Below are 21,597 nucleotides of genomic sequence, written 5' to 3' on the forward strand. Positions count from 1 at the left end.
ATAATGTCATCCATTTAGGAAATGGTCCCACATTTCACATGGAAAGGAAACAATGTACAAAATAATTTATTTATAAAGATATTCACTTATTCAATGCATCAGCTCTTTTTAACACTTCCTCTATGTAAAATTTTGCAAAATTCCTGGAGTAGCAACAGTGATGACTATATGAACCCTTCTCTCAAGGGAACTCAGTCTAACTGTGAAGAAAACTAGATAATGTGAGCTATCTGGCTATAATAGAGAGCACAGAGTATGCTTGTGTGAATCTGATATATATGTATGTGAACAGACTCCCTTCCTGCACATACTACTAAGTCTTGGAATCTGCTTACATTTTCTGAATGGAGATTATGGTTTGTTCTAAGAGTTGATAAACATTTTCTTGGTCCTAAGAGCATACACACTAGTGACTAGACTCATCCTGGGTCTCGGATACGATCTTGAATAATATCACTCCCATGTTGTCCTGGAGAGCCACAGACAGTCTGCTTCCCTTAAGAAGAGCTTTGGTTATGTCATCCCCTTCATCTTTTGGAGTTGGGAGGAGTAAGTTCACAATATTGTACAGAGTTAAGGAGCTACATTACAAAATGTTTAGAATAGCCTGGCAGGTAGTCAGTGCTGTATACACACACAAGGTGTCATAACATAGTAATTAATATCATTATTTTTTTTAATTATCTCAGATTGTGTTCAGCAAAATGAGAGTGCCTCATCTAACAACATTCTTTCACACTCAGAAACCATATTTTTGCTATATTTCCTGTTAATACAAGTTTCTCTACTGTACTGGCTAGTTTTGTGTCAACTTGACACAGCTGGAGTTATCACAGAGAAAGAAGCTTCAGTTGAGGAAATGCCTCCATGAGACCCAGCTGTAAGGCATTTTCTCAATTAGTGATCAAGGGGGAAAGGCACCTTGTGGGAGGGACCATCTTTTGGTTGGCAGTCTTGGGTTCTATAAGAGAGCAGGCTGAGCAAGCCAGGGCAAGCAAGCCAGTAAAGAACATCCCTCCATGGCCTCTGCATCAGCTCCTGCTTCCTGGCCTACTTGAGTTCCAGTCCTGACTTCCTTGGTGATGAACAGCAGTATGGAAGTGTAAGCTGAATAAACCCTTTCCTCCCCAACTTGCTTCTTGGTCATGATGTTTGTGCAGGAATAGAAACCCTGACTAAGACATCTACTTTCTCTTCTATGAAAAGTTATAAAGCCCCTATTTTCCACTGAACTAAATTCAGCCTTCTGTTCTTTGGGTCATATCTTCTTTGCATTGTTCTAGCATTTGCTTTGCTTTGAAATAAATGTTGGAGGGCTCCATGCACCATCACCAGTGGGGAACAGAAAGAAGAGGTGACTTAGTTTCCATTACAAAGATGTTTACATTCTTCTTTTTGAAGAAAAATCTATTTTCTTTCACTCCTCAGTTTTAGAAGACAAACCACACAGTAACGGGCCCTTGTCAAAGCAGAGTCAAGCTGCTGAAGACTAACTGGTCAGAGAAAACTTTAGAGGAGAAGCAAGTTAAAGGACTGGTATTTATTTGCATTTCTCATTTGCACATCTTCAGTCCATAGATTCTTTACTTAATTTTAAACATTTAACCCTTTGCTAATAATCATTCTAGTGTCAGGTATATGAATAGGATATGAAGAAACAAGTAAGAGTCTATCCAAGTGGTACAAAGATCACTTACTAAGACGTGTAACTATGGTGAAGGGTCTGAAATAGTTCAGTATGAATAAAGCACAGATCGCTTTTGAGAGAAGGAAGAAAGAGCACAGGATCTTGAATCTCAAGGAAGGCAGGGGGAGCCACGTGGGCCAAAGTGAAATGTGAAAACAGAGAGTTGCTTAAAGGGTTTCTATCAGGAAGGGACTGCTGAGAATACTGTGAAAACAGATTTTTCTGAAATAGAAGGTAAACTTAATAGATGAGTGGCCAAAGAATGAAGGCAGGATGGAATAAGAATTCAGAGTATAGACTCTGGGGCCAACTGGTCCAATGCAGGTCCTGCTACTAACAAAGCTTGGCTCTTTGAGAATTTTTCACCCATTTGAGCTTTGATTTTCTTGTCTCTGTGATGGGATGTTAATAACCCATATCTCACAAGATGCTTGAGAGTGTTAAATGCATATAAAACAGTAGATAACACCCGAGGGATAGCAAAGACATAAGAAGAAAAATAGGACAAAACCAGAAGTATATTGAAGTATATTCCAAAGGGTGCCTTTCCTTACTTGTCTTACCTCCTCTGTCTTTACTCCTTGCATGAACTGACTGATAAGCCCTTCCCAAGCAGGTTTCTGTGTGTATCTTTGGTGGCACCTGGAAAATCTAAGCCCCAACCCAGGTTTTAGATTTTCTGAATGATTACTGATGAATCCATTAACTCCACTCTGCCTGCCCTCAGATCAAGCATTGTCACCCACCCAGGGGAGGAATCAGGACATCAGTAAACACATGAACTCTGATTGAACATAAACAAGTTCTGGGAAGATAGCAGTCCCTCGGGAAAAAGAGATATACTTGGATAGAAGATTGGAAAGAGAGGGTAGATATATTTAAACTGTAGGCCTGGGCTGGATGTACTAGCAAATAGAGAGAAATAATATCATAACCTGAGAGACCTTATGGCTATATGCAGTGCCTGCCGAGGAACACACACTAATCTGGGACTCCAGAAGACTCACTTAGATCTCTGAGCCAGGACCTGAAGTGACCATCACAGCATGGAGATTTCAAAGCTCTTTCACTGACTTTCTTTTCAACTATTAATCCAAGCTTTTGGGACAAGCTTCCTCCCTACCCTCCTGTTCTTGCATCATTAATCACAGTATAATTGTGAAGCACACACATTTTCTCTGTACCAGCATCCCTGATTGTATCTGTTACTCCTGCTCTATTCTTGCCTCTTCACTAGTGCCTTCTCTATAATCTTTCCATAATTCTCATTATCCTGTAGAACTCAGTCTCATAGTTAATCATCTCATTCTTTTAATTTTCTATTTCATTCACCCCTCTTGTCTTCACTTGGTACATGATACTTTAATATTTGATAGGAAAATATCAACTGAAGCCTGAGGACAGTATTCACTTCTCATTCTCTTATCCTATGTATATAGGAGCATCAGGGAATGACTTTACTCCTTGTTTCCCACCCACTTTCCAACCCATTATTTCTCTACCTCATCAGTAGTAGCTCTAGTAGCTCCAGAATTTCAATATAGGCAGATTCAGGAAAGCAATCTGGTTAGAATGGGTTTATAGAGAATTTGTCTTGAAGGCCATATATGAAGATTATTACCTCATGTTCATTCTCTTGGAAGTAGGAAGCAAATGTATGGCTTTGGTGAATCTAAGCACAACACTAGGCATCCTCTGATACCACCACTGAATTCCAATTCCTTTTGGCTTGAGCTGGGTATTTTCCATATTGTACCATTCTTAAGCACCTTCAAGTTCACATCCATCTTACTTCCCATGGCTTGACATTTCAACCACTTGTTTTCTAATATTTTCAACTATTATAAAATTTAATATATCCAATAGATTCATATACAAATATATGGATAAGCATCAGTGCTATATTCTCTCTGAACTTCTAAAAGAGACCTCACACCTTCCCTCACATTAACCAGGTAATTCATCTTAACAAAACACAATATCCAAGCAATATTTTATAAGAAAACACTACCATGTTAGAACATCTGCCTTTTTTTTCCTAATGCTGTGATAAAGCACTCTGACAAAAACAACTTAAAGGAGAAAGGTTTAACTTGAAATTCAAAGTCATAGTCTAATATGGCATGGAAGTTAAGACATCAAAAGTTTGAAGTAGCTTTTCACATTACATCTGTAATCAGGAAGACAAAACAATGAATGCATGCATGCTTTCTGTACTCTTAAACACTCCAAAATCCCTGGCCTAGAAATTGATGCAACCTACAGTGATTGGGCACTTTTCACCTTGATTTGTATACTCAAGATAATTCCTTCCAGAGATGTTCAGAGGCCCAACCCCTGATGGTATTCTAACTTGTCATGCTAACATTTTAACACTAATCATAACAAGGCTCATGGAACTATCATTCAACAAATTTCCATGCTGTTCTGCATGGGGCCACCATCATTCTTGATTTTCTTGACTTAACCTTCTACATTCTCCTTCTCTTGCCTACATTCTTTCTTTCACCTTGGTTCTTCTACTAAATACCAAGTGGTAGGAGGCAGGTCTTGTATTCTTTACCCAGTGTGGGCATCCTTCAGAAGTATCCTTTGTCTTAGAGATCTTCTAGATCAATCTAGATAAATAAGACTTATAGACTTATATAGCAATCAATAAAAGAGCATGGTCAACTATAAAAAGTGTGAATTGAACTAGCCTATGGTTGCTATCACAAGATAATGGAAAAGGCACTGTTTTATCTGATTCTCTTTGAGTAGGAAGAAAAGAAATGAGAGGCATTCTCTGCAGGGCAACCATGTGAACAGTTTGGCTCCCATAGACAGGATGGGGCAGAAGTTCTGTGGAACAGTCAGGGTCATGTTGTAGGGCTATGACTGGAACATTGTTTTTGCTGTGTGTCCCCTAGTGTTCCTTACTGGAGAATGGGCATTGCTTTTTTAAAGAGACTACTTACATAAAACATTTTGAATCAGTATTTCCCAAAATGTTTCCATGGAACCACACTCATAAAACCCTGGCAGCTCTTATTGTCTACACAGTATCTGTATAAAATTAAGCCTGTAAACATTCTAGAATGGAACAGGGAGGATCTATGTAGCACTACTCCTATTAGAGGAGTGAACGGTAGTAACAGCTACCAGTTAAGAGTCTGTTTTCTTTAGGAGTGTAGTTCCTGATAAGTGGATTGTTCTCCAGTGGATTCCCCTATACCTCTTTGTATATTAGTAATACAAATTGAACTGAGTGGGATATTAAAAAGAAGAACATAAAATTACTAAGGCCTGGGTGATAGAGGTAGACCCAGGAAGAGTTGGAGGTGCATAAATGATCGATATGATCACAATATATATTATATTCATATATGAAAGCCCCTAATATTTGATAAAGCATTAAATTAAAAAATAGTCTCATATAGTACTTTATTCAAGATATTATTAATAATTTAAAGTAATGTTGAATATTTTGTTCCCTTCTCTTGAATATTCACAGTGCATATTAGTTTACTTTAAAAATTGTGAGTTAGTCTTAGAATAAAAAACAAATCATGACTTCCTAAGAAAAATAGACTTGTATTCATTGATGTCTCATGCCCCAAACTTGACTTTTCTTAAAGAAATTTTTACCATCTGTCTTAGTTACATTTCAATTTCTGTGACAAAACAGCATGGGCAAGGCAACTTATAAAAGAAAGTTTTTTATTTAGGACTCAGAGTTCCATACAGTTAGAGTCCATGGCCATCTTGATAGGTAGCATGGCAGCAGGCAGGCAGGTATGTAACTAGAAGAGGAGCTGATAGCTTACAACTTGATCTACAAACACAAAGCAGAAAGAGAACTAACTAGTAATGTCATGGGCTTTTGAAACCTCAAAGCATATCCCCAGTGACATAACTTCTCTGGCAACCAACTCTATACATCCTAATTCTTCCCAAACAATTCTATCAACAGGGGACCAAGCATTCAAATATATGAGCTTATGGGGGATATTCTTATTCAAACCACTAGGCCTTTTGTAGTCTGCATTCTTAATTTGTCGGTAATTTTCCTTTTATAATATTACTATATGAAAACCAAGACTTTGCTTGTCATATTTACTATTGTATTTCCCAACCCTAACACAATGCCTAGACATATAGTAAATGCACAAAATAGAGATAAACAAATCTATAAAATCGGTTTGTCTTTGTTAGTTTTTCATTTTCCAAATTATTGAGGCGAGAGAACGAGCCTTTGACCGAGTGCTTCCTTTTTCCCATGTGTTTTTGACCCCATGGAGTTTCATCATTGTCCCATTGCCATGGCACCGTTCTCCTTGAAGTTTTCCAGACATTCATTTCCATTTGTTACCTTATAAGTCTTGAGTTACTGTCCTTGTTTGTATCTCCTAGGCAAAGACTACCACCAAAAAACGTTTATTACTATCGCTGCCCAGACCACAGGAAGAACTATGTGATGTCCTTTGCATTCTGTTTTGACCGAGAAGATGATATCTACCAGTTTGCTTACTGCTACCCTTATACATATACTCGCTTCCAGCATTACCTCGACAGCTTACAAAAGAAAAACATGGATTATTTCTTCCGGGAACAGCTTGGACAGAGTGTGGTAAGGCCCATGTCTTGCTTGGGGTGCCCATTTTGAAAAAGGCAACAATAAAGTGGGAACTTGACAATGGAGTTTTGCAGAATACAAATTATGAAAATGGTGTTCTGTAGACTATATACTCTGGAACATTTATAAATTTAAATATTAAATAGAAATAAGGTTAAATAATTATTCCATACCTAGCAATAATCATATAAGGATTATTTTGGCGACTGTTTCTGAAAGTGTGATTCATTGCTCCAAGGGCAACAGACAGTAAGAGAATAAGATTTGAGACAGATAAATTGTCCTTATGAAGGAAACTAAAACAGCTCTCTTCAAAAAGTTCTGAATAATCCCAAAGTGACTGAGAGAAAAGAAAGTGTCCACTGTGTGCTACAAAGGCATGAGAGTGTTTCATGGTGGTAAACCTCTCAATGGGAAATAAATTTGTTTCTTAGTGAATCCAAATTACTTTGAGTATAGGTTGACTGCTGGTATGCTGATTGGATGTGCTTGCTGTCTGTGTCCTAGGTCACTTCCCAAACTTACTTTTATTCTATGGGTTTAAGTTTCTGGTCCAGAGATTTTAATCATCTACTCCATATTTGTTTTTAACTGTTAAAGTAAAAGACTAGGTAGTTATTTTAGTTAGAGTTTCTATTGCTGTGATGATAACTACAACCAAAAAGCAAGTTGGGAAGAAAAGTGTTTTTTTGGCTTAGACTTACAGATCTATACTCTATCACTAGAGGAAGTCAGGACATGAACTCAAGCAGGGCTAGAACCTAGAGGCAGGAGCTGATACAGAGGCCATGGAGGCTGCTGTTTACAGGTTTGTTTCCCATGGCTTGCCCAGCCTACTTTCTTTTAGAACCCAGGACCCAGGTGCCAGCCAATAGATGTCACCACCCACAATGGGGTGGGCCTTCCCTTGTTAATCTCAAATTGAGAAAATGCCCTACAGTTGGATCTCATGGACACATTTTCTCAACTAAGGCTCCTTCCTCTTTGATGACTCTAACTTGTATCAAGCTGACAAACAGTGGTCTAAGCCAAAAATTATTGTCTTGTAATTCTGGAGATTCAAAGTTTAAAGAAGGTCTCACTGAGATAACATGGTGGCATTGGCAGATATGTTTTCCATTTGAGGCTCCAGAGAAGAGCACATTGATTGTCATACTATTTTCTCATCAAAAAGCTGTTTATATTTCTTGGTTTGTGGTTCCCTTCCATCTTGAAGCCAGCAATGGTTGGCCGAATCTCTTCACTGGTTCTCATTCACCTGCCTCTCTCCTTCACTTGTAATGGTTGTTATGATTGAACGGAGCTCACCAAAGTATTCTACCTCATCTTCTTGAGATACTTAACTTGATCATATCTGTATGCTGTCGTTGCCATGTAAAGTAACATATTCCCAAATTCTGACAGTTAGGATGTGAGCATCTTAGAATGGAATTGTATTATTTTCTTCTTTTTTCTTTTCTCCTCTTTTCTCCTGTCAAAACCATAATTTGAGGTTTGTCCGTTCATTAAATATATGTGATTCTGTTGCAGATAGCCCTGGGGCTATTTGTAATTTGATGTTAATTCAGCTCTCCTTTGAGGAGCTTTGAACAAGGAATGAGTCAGCATTCAGGTGATTTCCTCAAAACTTTCTTCCCACCTTAATTTGTAAAATAAAGGCTAGAGCTGGTAATTATACAGATAATGGGAAGGTGGAGCTGAAAGTTGAGAGAGAGAAGAAGGAAGAGTGGGAAAGAGAGAGGATGAAGGAGGAGGAGGTGGAAGGAAAGAGATATTAGTCATAGTATTGTATATAGCATGACTGCATGTACTCTTCATTCTCCTACTTCTGTTTTGTATCCCACTAAGGCTCCCTATTGGGCAACCCAACCATTGGTAGGAAAGCTCACTGATCTGCCACACAGATCAGCCTTTCCAAGAAAACTTAAAAGTAGAAAAGGGTGGAGACTGAATATAGAGGAAAAAAAAAAAAAAAACAAATTAGACAAACGTAATCCTATCAGCAATATACTAGTAGAAACTAGGATTATTTGAAATGGAACTATTAAAGAAAGTCTTAAGATAAATGTTAATCAAAATATGAATTGGTAAATTTTTTTTAAAAAACTTCCCTTTAATATTTATGCATTTAAGAAAAAAAGAATTTGTTTATTTCTCTAATTTGTTCAGCAGGATATTGAACGAATGATTGCATTAATGAAAGAATAAATTAAGATACATGTTTAATTGGGGGGGAGGGGCTGTCTCTGACTCTTTTGCCTGGTTCTGTATCCCTTTCCTATAGCTGGGCTGCCTTGTCCTCAGTGGGAGAGGATGCACCCTGCTGGAACTTTATGTATGAGGATGGGTTGCTACCCATTTTTCTAAGGAAAAAGGGATGGGGTTTTGTGGGAGGGGTGTGAAGGTAGCACTGGGAACAGAGGAGTGAGAACACTAGGATCAGGCTTTAAAATGAATAAATTAACTAATGAGGAAAAATATGTAAAACTAGAAAAATAAAAAAGATACATGTTTAAGAGTATTCTAAGAACTACAAACAGCAGGCCATTTATTTTTGTAATGCTAAAAACTCTGTCTTTATTTTATTGATTAAAAGCTTGATCTAAACCAAGAAAAGAGGCCTCAAACTATTGTAAACAAAAATCACATTTTTGAAAAAGCTCAGAAATACACAAAATGACATCTTTGAAGGAGAGTGTTCATGGGCTCTCACTTCTCTGATTGTGGAGAGCTGGAATGTTGTAGGATAAGAGTCAAATTACCTCATGATAGCTGAAGTTAACCTTAGCAACTATGCATTTGCATTCTCATGACTATTAGGTAAACCCCAAACAGATTCCTGGCTTCCTGAAATAAGAAGTCAAACAACCTCATCAAATAGCATCTGATGCCTACAGCAGAGGCTTTCCTATTTAGTTTTAGCCTGCCTTCCTGATGTTTCTGCCAATTTATTCTTTTTTTTTAAATTAGGTATTTTCTTCATTTACATTTCCAATGCTATTCCCAAAGTCCCTGATACCCCCACCCCACTCCCCTACCCACTCACTCCCACTTCTTGCCCCTGATGTTCCCCTGTACTGAGGCATATAAAGTTTGCAAGACCAATTGGCCTCTCTTTCCACTGATGGCCAACTAGGCCATCTTCTGATAAAAGCTAGAGACACGAGCTCCAGGGGGTATTGGTTAGTTCATATTGTTGTTCCACCTATAGGGTTGCAGATCCATTTAGCTCCTAGGGTACTTTCTCTGGCTCCTCCATTGGGGGCCCTGTGATCCATCCAATAGCTGACTGTGAGCATCCACTTCTGTGTTTGCTAGGCCCCAGCATAGTCTCACAAGAGACAGCTATATCAGGGTCCTTTCAGCAAAATCTTGCTAGTGTATGCAATGGTGTCAGCATTTGGAGGCTGATTATGGGATGGATCCCTGGGTATGGCAGTCTCTAGATGGTCCATCCTTTCATCTCAGCTCCAAACTTTGTCTCTGTAACTCCTTCCCTGGGTGTTTTGTTCCCAATTCTAAGAAGGGGCAAAGTGTCCACACTTTGGTCTTCGTTCTTCCTGAGTTTCATGTGTTTTGCAAATTGTATCTTGTATCTTGGGTATTCTAAGTTTCTGGGCTAATATCCACTTAACAGTGAGTACATATTGTGTGAGTTCTTTTGCGATTGGGTTACCTCACTCAGGATGATGCCCTCCAGGTCCATCCATTTGCCTAGGAATTTCATAAAATCATTCTTTTTAATAGCTGAGTAGTACTCCATTGTGTAAATGTACCACATTTTATGTATCCATTCCTCTGTTGAGGGTCATCTGGGTTCTTTCCAACTTCTGGCTATTATAAATAAGGCTGCTATGAACATAGTGGAGCATGTGTTCTTCTTACAGTTTGGAACATCTTCTGGATATATGCCCAGGACAGCAGACCAATTTTAAGAAGGGCAATAAAATAAGTTAAGCTTCTGCTAACAGATACCTTAAAAAACAGCAAGAATATCTTAAACAGGCTAGAAGTTAGTTTCTTTTTCTCTATTATTATTTTATACAATATATTTTGGTCATTAGAAGTTTTTTTTTTCCATGTAAGTCTAGATGCTAGCATTCTACAGCAAATACTATATCTCTGCTCCTTGAAAGCCTTCTGGAGTTATGTTCTTACAGCTTTCTGTCTCTGTCATCCATGTGAAATGACCTTCAACTTCATTATCAGATATTGGAATTACATATTGCATCTATGTTCTAGACATGAGGATAAAGGAAATGAGTTAAAAATGTTGCTATATGGCATGTTATTCAATAGAATTCATACTTCAGTAAAATGAGGGTATGAAATGGAGTCTTTGTTCTGAGTAGCCATGTTCTGTCTGATAATTGGTTATAAAGGATAATTGATATTGAGGGACAGCTAAAGTCTCTGCCACAGGAAGCCTCAATTCTGCTTCCAACTCTAACATCACACAGCTTGTATGTTACCTTTCTTGGGGTGATTTTCATTTTATTATAAAGCAAAAAAAAATTGGAATTGAACAAAGTTTCAAATTATTCTTTAAGTTTCTCATAGAAAAATGTATAAGTGTTTTAGATTCCATAAGAGGCATGGTAGGGACATATGAGAAGGTTGTACAAGGCCTCAGTTTGTTTTCAGAAGTAAATGTATTCTATATCTTAGAATCTATACATGCCCAAATATATTTTAAAGCATATAATTAAAGATATGAATTATTTAAAGAGTTAGGGTTCAGAATAAACAGCATGCAGAAGATAAGCTGTAACTTGTATACTGAGAGATGAGTGAGGTTACTGAATACAAGGCTGAGAATAAGGTTACTCGGAAAACTGAGGGCCAGTTCATTACACAGTGATATTTAGTTAGATATCTGGCTTGTTTGGAATAGGGAATTCTTGGAAGATTAAGATATACAGGAATATTGAAGTTAACATCTTAGAAAACCTTCACTGTCATATTGGCTATGTTCTGCTTCCAGATGTTGGATCTTTTTCTTTATATGGACACTCCTAATTTTTTTCTCACAGTAGCTCATGGAGTAGGAAAAATTTCTCCAGGGACAAAATGAAGCTAAAAAGTAAGTTCTTTTGCTAAGTTCACGTGTATGAGGGTCAATACTAATTAATTTAATTCTAATACTCTTCCCTGCCCCTCTAATAGCACATTGAGACTCATGTTAAGGAAGTAAATCTGATGAATGGTCAAGGTTTACTGTGCCATATAAAACAGATTGGGGAATGCTGTGGGTCCATTCAGTCCTCATAGTTGAGCCTCAAACCAGATACTAAAGTTTTGGGGGAATTCTGGCATACTTCTGTAGGCAAAACAACTCTTGGTTTGGGTTACAGGGTATTTAATATGGTTTGTATGTGAAGCATCACCATAATTGATTAATCTTTATCCCAATTTGAAAGGAGGATAATTACAAATAGGATTGCTAAATATGCCAAGATGAAGACTGATATCACAGGCAAAAAGAGAGACGATACTATATTGCCAGAACTATTCCACATCATGACCATAGCTGCAACCAATTCTTTGGAGTCATGGCAAATAACATTCTCCTTTGTTACTCCTCAGTAGTCCCTGGTAATACAATCAAGCCACACAAGATTGAACACAAAGACATCATGGAAAATCTCTTTTGTGGATATCTTATATTACCTTTTTCAGTTTATAATTTACATATAACATCTACCCATTACAAAAATACAATCATATAATTTTGAGCAAATTTTCAGAGTTGAATAAATCTTACAACATAGTTTTTGAATATTTCTATAGCCTCAGAAACTTCTGTCTTAGTTAAGGTTTAACTGCTGTAAACAGACACCATGACCAAGGCAAGTGTTATAAATGACAACATTTCATTGGGGCTGGCTTACAGGTTCAGAGATTCAGGCCATAGTCATCAAGGCAGAAGCATGGCAGCACCCAAGCAAAATTCATTTAGTCCAACTTCAAAAGGCCTGTAGTCTATATTAGTCTCAATAGTGTTAAAAGTCCAAAGTTCTCTGCCACATATGTGGCCAGTGCCATGGGTCCCTCCATATGTATTCTTTGGTTGGTGATCTCCAGTCCCCAGGAGCTCCGGAGGGTTTGGCCTGTTGACACTCTTGCTCCCTCCATGTGGCTGCAAACCCTCTCAGCCTCTTCAGTCCCTTCTTCATCTGTTTCATCAGGGACCCCTGAGCTCAGTCCAGTGATTGGCTGCGAGCTTCCTCCTCTGTATTTGTCAGGCTCTGGCAGAGATTCTCAGCCATATCGTGCTTCTATCAGCAAGCACTTCTAGGTATCCACAATAACTAACGTCCAGGTTTGGTGGATGTGTATAGGATGGATCCCCAGGTGGGTTAGTCTCTGGATGGCCTTTCCTTCAGTCTCTGCTCCACACTTTGTCTCCATATTTCCTCCTGTGAGTATTTTGTTCACCCTTCTAAAAAGCACTGAAGCATCCACATTTTGGTCTTCCTTCTTAGGCTTCATATGGTCTGTGAATTGAATCTTGGGTATTCCGAACTTTTGGACTTATATCCACTTATCAGTGAGTTCATACCATGCTTGTTCTTTTGTGACTGAGTCACCTCACTCAGGATGATATTCTCAACTTCCATTCAAATTTGCCTGCAAATTTAATGAAGTGTTGTTTTTAATATGCTGGCCACATATGTGGCAGAGGATCATCTTGTTGGTCATCAGTGGGAGGAGAGGCCCTTGGCCTAAGGGTGTTCAATGCCCCAGTGTAGGGGAATGCCAGGGTGGGAGGATGGGAGTGAATGTGTGTGGGAGCACCCTCATAGAGGCAAGGGGAGGGGGAATGGGATAGGGAGTTCCTGAAGGGGGGACCTAGAAAGGGGAAGACATTTGAAATGTAAATAAAGAATATATCCAATCAAATAACAGCAACATAATAGTAATAATAGTAATAATAATAATAATAATAATAATAATAATAATGTATGCCTTGGCATCTGGTAGAGCAAATAGCTTTAACTTTTATTCTTCACCAATGTTGTAGGTTATCAGTCTTTTATTGCCTAAATTATATTTTAGAGGCATTGTGTGTTGTGAAAATAAAATGAGATTTTATTTGGCAATGCACTTAGTTGTTATTTATTAAAAAAAAAAGTTGAAAGCTCAAGATCTCTTCTGAGATTCAGCCAATCACTTAACTGTAAAGCCCAAAACAAGACAGGAAACCAGGTGGGCAAACTCCAATCTCTCTCCATGTCTGGTAGCAAAGCAGTCTTCAGATCTTCAACTCCCTTTTCATCTTTGTTGACCACAACAAAGTTCTTTCTCCTGAGCTGGTTCCACTCCCTGTTAGCAGCTTTCCTTGGCAGGCATCCTGTGGCTCCAGCATCTATAACATCTTGGGGTCCCCAAGTCAACTTCAGCTTCACAGCTTCTTGCTCCAGTATCTGAGATCCACACATGATCTTCTGTGCCCCTCCAAAGGGCTGGTGTCACTTCTCCAGTTCTGCCCTCCGTAGCACTCTTAAGTTCAAGTTGATCCACTTCACTCCCACTGCTGTTCTTGGTGGTCATCCCATGGTACTGGCGCTGAGGTCTTCCTCTGCAACTAGGTTTCACCAATCACCTTTCTTAGGCTCTCTTTATGGTGCCAAGCCTCAACTCCTTCATATGACGCTTTCAGTCCTGCACTGTCAACTACAACTGAGGCTGCATTTTCACCATGGCCTTCCATGGCCTCTAAACCTCAACTGTTCTTCATGATGCCTTCATGCTTTCAAAACCAGTATCACCTGGGTGATTCTCGAACATTACCAAGCACAGCTGCAGCATGAGGTACAACCTTGGCTATTTCTGGAACACAACTTCTTTGTGCTCTCAGAAAACACTTCCCAGGATATTTCACCTCACTGATGCTGGTCTCTTCTTAATCACCACTAATTTCTTAGCTCCAGATAACCAGCATCAGTTGTCCCAGTAGTCCCTTCTATTCTGGACTTTAAAGCTAGAGCCACATGAGTGAAGCTGCTGAGTTCTGTTGCTTGCAGGAGCTGGAATGTTGGACCCCTTGTTCTATTATAATATCACCAGCTTCCTTTTTTCCAACTCCTTCACTGCCTAAGCTTTTCTGTCCTGGATCTTGCTCCATAGACTGACTTTGAACTCAGAGATCTGCATGAATGTCTAAGCACTCGGATTAAAGTTGTGGTCCACCAAACCTGGATTTAAGTTTTTCTTCAGAACTTGCTCTGTTCTAGGCTGGCCTTGAACTCAGAGATCTGCTTATCATTGCCTCCTGGGATTAAAGGCTTATACTACCCTACCTAGACCTAAATTTAGCTGGGTGAACTCTTGCCCCAAAGTTACTACTCCCTTAATTAAACTTAATAGCCTTGAATTCAGCTCCATTTCACTTCCTACTGTCCCTTTAATACTCAAACTATGTATTTTGCATTTTTCCTTTCTTGGCTTGCTACACTTGTTCAAAATGCTCTCCATCAGACTTAATCATAGAACAATGTCTCTTTTGGGCTTTTTTGAGACCTACTTTGGAGATGCAATTAATATAGATCTCTTTACCTCAGCCTTAGGCACTCTCTTCAGACAATGGCAAAGACAGCCATGTTCTTCACCAAAACATCGCACAAACAGTCTCTTGGCCACATATAAAAGTTCTTCTCCAATGACACTTCTTGGGCCAGCACCCCTACACAGTTCAAATGACCCTCACCATCAGCACTACTGTCTTCCATATTCCTACTAGGTTGGCTCATTAAGCTCCACTTAAAGCATTCTGTGGCTTTCTAAATCCAAAGTCCCAAAATCCACACCCTTCCAAACAAAAGCATGGTCAGGTCTATCACAGCAATATCCCAGTCCCTGGTACCATCTTCTCTCTTAGTTAGGGTTTTACTGCTGTGAACAGGCAGAATAAATTCATTATTTCTGAGTATTTAACATAAATGGTATCATATAGTAATCATATTTATGTTTTGAAATTTTTTCTTAGCATTGCATACATATTGAAGCATATCAGTTGACTTATGTTAGCATTAAATAGTCCATTGATAGTATCAGTCTTGTGTTGCATTTTTTTAGGGTTTAGAAATGCTTCACTCTGGGACTGTTATGAGTTATGCTGCTACTCACATTTCTATAACTATCTTAAGTGCACATACAATTACATATTTTCTCAGGTAATGTCTTCCATTTCCTCTTGCTATGATAAAATACACTGACAAAAAGAAACTTAAGGGAGGGGGTTTATTTTGGTTCCCAGTTCAACAAGATATAGCCATCATGGTGGGGACTTGACTCCAAGTCAGCTGGAGTATGAATTTATCGTATCAAATCTATGACCAGAAAACAGTAGAATAGATGCAGGACCAGTTCCCTTCTTTGTTTATATAGTTCAGAATCCTAGACGGGGACTGGCGCTACCCTCAGTGGTCAAGTCTTTCCATCTGTGTTAACATAATCAAGACAATGCCCCAAAAGAAATGGCCCATGAGACTCTAGATCTCATCAAGTTGACAACTGAGATTAATCACCACAGGAAGATTTATAAAATGGAATCACTGGTCACTTTACGTTCAAGTTCAAAGATAAAAAACCATGTAGCTATGCCATTTCCTAGTCTTATAAGCACTTTAGGTGGGTATAGACATTTTTCCAGCACTTGGAATTATCTGTATATTACTCTAGCCATTGTCGTCTTTGGGCTTGGTAATTTTTCAATGTGCTTTTAATATATACTACCCTAAAATAGGTTGTTTTCTTTTGCCAATCATAATCTTTATAAAATAAATATCATTCATTAAACCCATTTTATTTTTTCATTAAAAATGTTCTTCCAAAGCCGGGCATGGTGGTGCATGCCTTTAATCCCAGCACTCCGGAGGCAGAGACAGGCAGATTTCTGAGTTTGAGGCCAGCCTGGTCTACAAAGTGAGTTCCAGGACAGCCAGGGCTATACAGAGAAACCCTGTCTTGAAAAAAAACTAAAAAAAAAAAAAAAAAAAAAGTTCTTCCAGAACTATCAATTAGAAAACCTAAATTACTATATAATTAAACATTGAGACTCTTTAATATTGCATAGATGCAAGTCTCTGACCACATATATGTTTTACAAGTATTTCATCCCAATATATTCCTGCTTTTAATGTATTATATTAACCAAATCTCCTAATGAATATAACATTTTAAGTTTTAAATTTTGAAATCCAATTTATCAGTTTTCCTTTTTGTATTATGTCCAAGCTCTGTTTCTATCTGAAGGCCACAAATGTGGGGCGTTTTCTTGGCTGGTGATTGATGCAGAAGGGCACAGCCCACTGTGGCTGAGATACTGGTCCTGGAGTATGTGAAGCAAGCCAGGAGGAGCAAGCCAGTTAGCAGTTTTCCTCAGTGGCCTCTGCTTCAGTTCCTGGTGTCAGGTTACTGCCTTAAATTCTTTTCCTGACTTTCTTCAGTGAAAGACTGTTACCTGAACAAGTAAGGTGGAATGAACCCTCCACAATTTGGGGTTGGCTAGAGTTTTATCACAGTAGCAGAAAGCCAGCCAGACACAATAGTATCTCCAGTCCTTTTGACTCCAGGATCTTGAGAGTATCCACATCAATAGTTTGTTCTACGAATTGCTGGCTCTAGCGAGATCTTAGGGTCATCCTGGATTCTGCAGTTAAGTTCTTTCATGATTTAATGGGTTTTCTAGGTTTCTAACCAGAATATCCCACCCTCCCAATCTTGTCCCAAGGTGACATAAATTCCTCCATTCTTTCATTTAAAAAAAAATAGTTATTTTATTTATTTGCATTTCAAATGTTATCCCTTTCCCAGTTTCCTCTCTGCAAACCTTCTATCCCAACCCGCTCCCTTCTGCTTCTATGAGGGTGCTCACCCACCCACCCACTGGGGCCTCACTGCCCTAGTATTCCCCTATGCTGGGGCATCAAGCTTTCACAAGACCAAGGGCCTCCCCACAGTCCTTCTCTATTCTTAAAATAAGATCAAGGATAGCCAAGATCATTCCTCCTATTGATGCAGATCTCCTATCAATCTAGATAATACAGTTCATGGGATAACATTTTAAATGGACCAGCATATATTTAAGGGGTACTAGATTTTTAGTACTTATTGTACTGGATTCTACCCTGTATCTCCAGACAGGTTCATAAACACGCTTGACCTATAATTACTCATTTATATTATAGAACCACTTAAACTTATTAGGAAAATTAAATGAATAATTAACAAAGAGTCTAACACAGTGCTAGCACTCTATAAATGTGGAAAGGAATGATAGCATGTAAATTACATGTGTATTTTCTCAGAGTTATATTTAGAATATTATTCAATTGATTTTTTTCCATTTAGACTTGTTTATCTTTCAGGAGCTTATCAACTAAGCTCCTTAAGTAGTGGGAACTGAAAAGGAAGGTATAGACTAAGAGAGGCATACGAAAATGTATCAAGGTATGAGCACAGCAGCTAGTATGTTCATCACTAGCTGTTGGTAGTGGAATTAATTCACACCCTCCCCACCCCCCAAATAACCAAAGAGAGCCAAATAGACAGCAATTTATATCGTCCTTACAAAGAGAAACCACTATACTCTGATTCTTTGTTTGCCTTTGCAAAATACATATCATTTCAGAAACTGAAACATATACTTCTTACACCTTTTGTCTTGGCTCAGAAAATTTATTACATGTTTGACAATACCTTTCTAAATTATTTAACTCCATCTTCCAATATTATTATATTTTTCTAGCTTATTTACCATAGCATTATATTAAAATATAATTGTTTTGTTAACAAGAGAATAGAGGTTTCCAATACCTTCATATATTAAAGAGGATAATAACAAAATATCAATGTGCATCACAATCAGCCTCCTGATTTCCATTCAGCAATATTCATACATATTTTAAAGTTTCCTTTGTCTAACTAGGTCAGGAAAACTTTACCCAGTCTTGATATTGTTTGTCCAAGCTGCTATTCCATAAGGGTGACAGGGAGACAGATGGCTGAGAGTTTTCAGCACTGTCTCCCATTCATGATCCCGAAACTATGGACAGCAGAAGTCATTAAGTTTAGACTGGGGCAGGAACTGCAAGATGAGTCTTCTAGCAGGAACGTTCCTTTCTAGCTGAAAAGACAAGAACTGAGCACATAGGTGTGTGAGCCTGAAGAGCAGACCCTTGATTAATGATTGAACCTCTCCTGCTCTTCACTGAAACAAAGAGACACATTTCAGTCCAACTGTATGGCCCTTTCTCTTTCATTACTATGATGAAATATTGTATCTAAGTATAGAGATTAATACTCATAAAGTATAGAGAGTAATTTATTGCCATTCTAGAAAATCAAAGTCTCTGTGACCAAGATGCCAGCCTGACTGGATTCTGTTAAAAGCCTTCTTCCAGATTATAAACTAATCCTTCTCTTTTTAAATAGGGTTCGAGTTAGCTACCTGTTTAAACTCATGTCTTTGAATAACTAGAGCCAGAGTTTGATTTGTACCCAGCTCTCTCCCTCTCCCTCTCCCTCTCCCTCTCCCTCTCCCTATCCCTCTCCCTCTCCCTCTCCCTCTCCCTCTCCCTCTCCGCTGCCACAGAAGTCATCTTGTCATTAACCTAGTCAAAAAGCTTGATTCAGACTTCTTAATCTACTTTTTTTGCACCTTTGCTTCATGAACCAAGGCTTTAGGCCATCTTCTATTTCAGAATTTTCTCTTACCCCCTATAGTTGTAGAACTGGACAATAAAGAAACAGATGACGATATGAGAAAAGGCACCACAGTTCTCAAGGCACTCTTAGAGTTGGTCCTTATTGTGCATTCCAGTTACTCCTCAGTTGTCTCTAAGTAGGTGAATCTTATCTCTCTGCCCTTCTTCTTACCCATGCTTAGGGCTAGGAAGTCCTCCTCCTCTAAGAAGCCACTCTGTGCAGCCTGAGAAGCTGACTGTGGTCAGAAGAATGATAGCTGTGTCTTATTTACCAAGCTCTCCCTCAAGATAGGACCTAGCACTGTTCTGCCCAGGGAAAATCTGTTTTTTTCTGGTCATTTCCCCAAAACAGATATGATCCATCTTAGACAGATAATCACATGCTGATTATGCCAGCAAAATGGCTAGTTATTTAAAATGGTGACAGTTTGGCTGATGTTGCATGGAATCCGTTGTACACCTAAGTGATGGATCTGTGTAAACATGTCTATATTTTATTTAAAAACTCAGAATGCCATACCCAATGAACAGGCATTTTATTGGTTTGGCTAGTATTTATAATGTTGATAACAGCAGGCCCAATCCTCTCAACAATTGTCCTAATCCCTGTGTAGTGTTTAGAATCAGGTTGATCAACATTTAAATGCCACCTGAATTATTTCAATACTACAGGGAACCATTCAATGCCAAGCTTAGCAAATTACACAGTCTGGTTTTTTTATCTGGTATGAAGGAAAATAAACCTTCATTTTCTGAGCATATTCTAGAGCAATATAAATCAAAATAGCACCCTTTGAGCACATTTGTGAATCATACATTGCACTAGCTAAGCTGATAATATATATTATCTGATACAACTCTCATGATAACTTTGGAAGTCTATCCTGTTACCCTATTTACTTAAATATTTGAACATAAGTATAGACAGATTAATTTGCCTAAAATGTACAGAGCTAATTAGTGACACGGATTGTATATTGGATCCAAACCTAAACAATTTATCCCAAAAGCCTGTGATTATTTAAGAGTGAGTAAAATTAATCCTTTATTGCTTCCAAAAACAATATATTCTCAATTGATATCTATAATTTAGCAATATATTTTATTTACAAAGGTTTATATGAATGCAAAATAATGGCATTTTTTTACCTTTTAATTCATTACTTAGTAAGAATGCCTAGAAGGCTATGTTTCTCAGAAAAGACCATGAGAGTTAGTATTTACCTGGTTATCTTGATCAAGGTAGATAACAGGATTTGACAATCTTGAATCCTGTTGAGTTATTTCAGCAGACTTAAATTATTCACCTAAAAATATAAATACTGATTATATTGACCAAAGAAATAAATGATGAAACAGCTTCCCACTTTCCAGGCTGTGAGTCAGCCAGGTCTCAGAAGCGAAACTGCTTTTCTTGAAGTGGGGACTTCTCATATAGATGTCCATAAGAGGATGACTGAAGAAGTAAGGAGGGCTCACTGTACCAAAATGCTTGCTATCTCAAGCCCATGGAGATCTCCATATGGCATATAACCAACCCCCGATTTAACAGCAGTCCTTTTTCTATACCACCCAAGCGAGTGGTTATCCTGTAAGCACAGACATCCCCTCCACCACCAAGGACTGACTGTTTTCATAGGAGCCTTTTCCAGTAGGGTCAACTTGTACTTCTCACTCTTCTTTTTTTATAAGCCAGAAATGGAGTCATTATTTACAGGCTTTACAACTACACTGTTTCCCTCCTTCCCTTCCTCCCACCAGCCCTACTTATGTTCCATCATCTTCCTTCCCAAATCAATGCCTTTCTTTGCTTGTTATTATTATGTGTGTGTATATATTTGTATGTACACAGATATATAGTTACACACATATGAACATATCAAGACAACTTGCTTGGCTTATTTAGTGTTGCACATATATATATATATATATATATATATATATGTGTGTGTGTGTGTGTGTGTGTGTGTGTGTGTGTGTATAATATATATATATATATACATATATATATACATATATATATATATATATATATATATATATATATATATATATATATATGATTTTAGGGCTGACCACTTAGTACTGGATAGCCAATTAAGAGCCTTATCCCTAATTCTGCCACTCTCTACATTCTTTTTTACCTGTAGTTCTTGGTCTAAAACTGAAACCTCCATGAGACTTCCCTGTCTGTGTTAGCACGTCTGTTGGTATTTTCCTTGTTCAAGTTGTATTTAGGTCGCCATATTGTTGAAGTATCATAAGTGAAGCTTCCCTGTCATTTCTTTGAGATACAACCCACAACAGATTGTCGTCTCTTCTGACTCAAAATCTTTGTGTCCACATTTTCATAGTATTCCCTTAGTCTTAGTTACAGGAGTAGTGTTGTAGATATTTCAAATAGGTCTATGAATTCCACAATCACTTTCTCTTTGCATTTTGACCAGTTATGGTTGTGTATAGTGCACCCTGTATGTTGCAAAGAGTGGCTTCTTTGATGATGAGTGAGAGTTACACATATCTGTGGGTATACAGCTAAGTTTTTAGAATGCAGTCAGGAATTATGCTAGTTTTGTAAAGTGGCA

At 38.2% G+C, this 21,597-nt stretch overlaps 1 protein-coding gene across 9 annotated transcripts in view; it reads left to right on the plus strand.

Moving 5' to 3' along the window:
* The window catches only part of Agbl4 (ATP/GTP binding protein-like 4), a 1,266,676-nt gene that overhangs the window by 715,097 nt on the left and 529,982 nt on the right, over positions 1-21,597 (plus strand). For all 9 annotated transcript variants that reach the window (XM_011240657.3, XM_011240658.3, XM_011240653.3 and 6 more), the window contains one exon: positions 6,080-6,296. In XM_011240657.3, the coding sequence (XP_011238959.1) occupies positions 6,080-6,296 (217 nt within the window). The remainder of the gene's footprint in view (positions 1-6,079; positions 6,297-21,597) is intronic.

This window comes from Mus musculus, chromosome 4 (assembly GCF_000001635.26).
Source record: "Mus musculus strain C57BL/6J chromosome 4, GRCm38.p6 C57BL/6J".
Taxonomy (NCBI): Eukaryota; Metazoa; Chordata; class Mammalia; order Rodentia; family Muridae; genus Mus; species Mus musculus.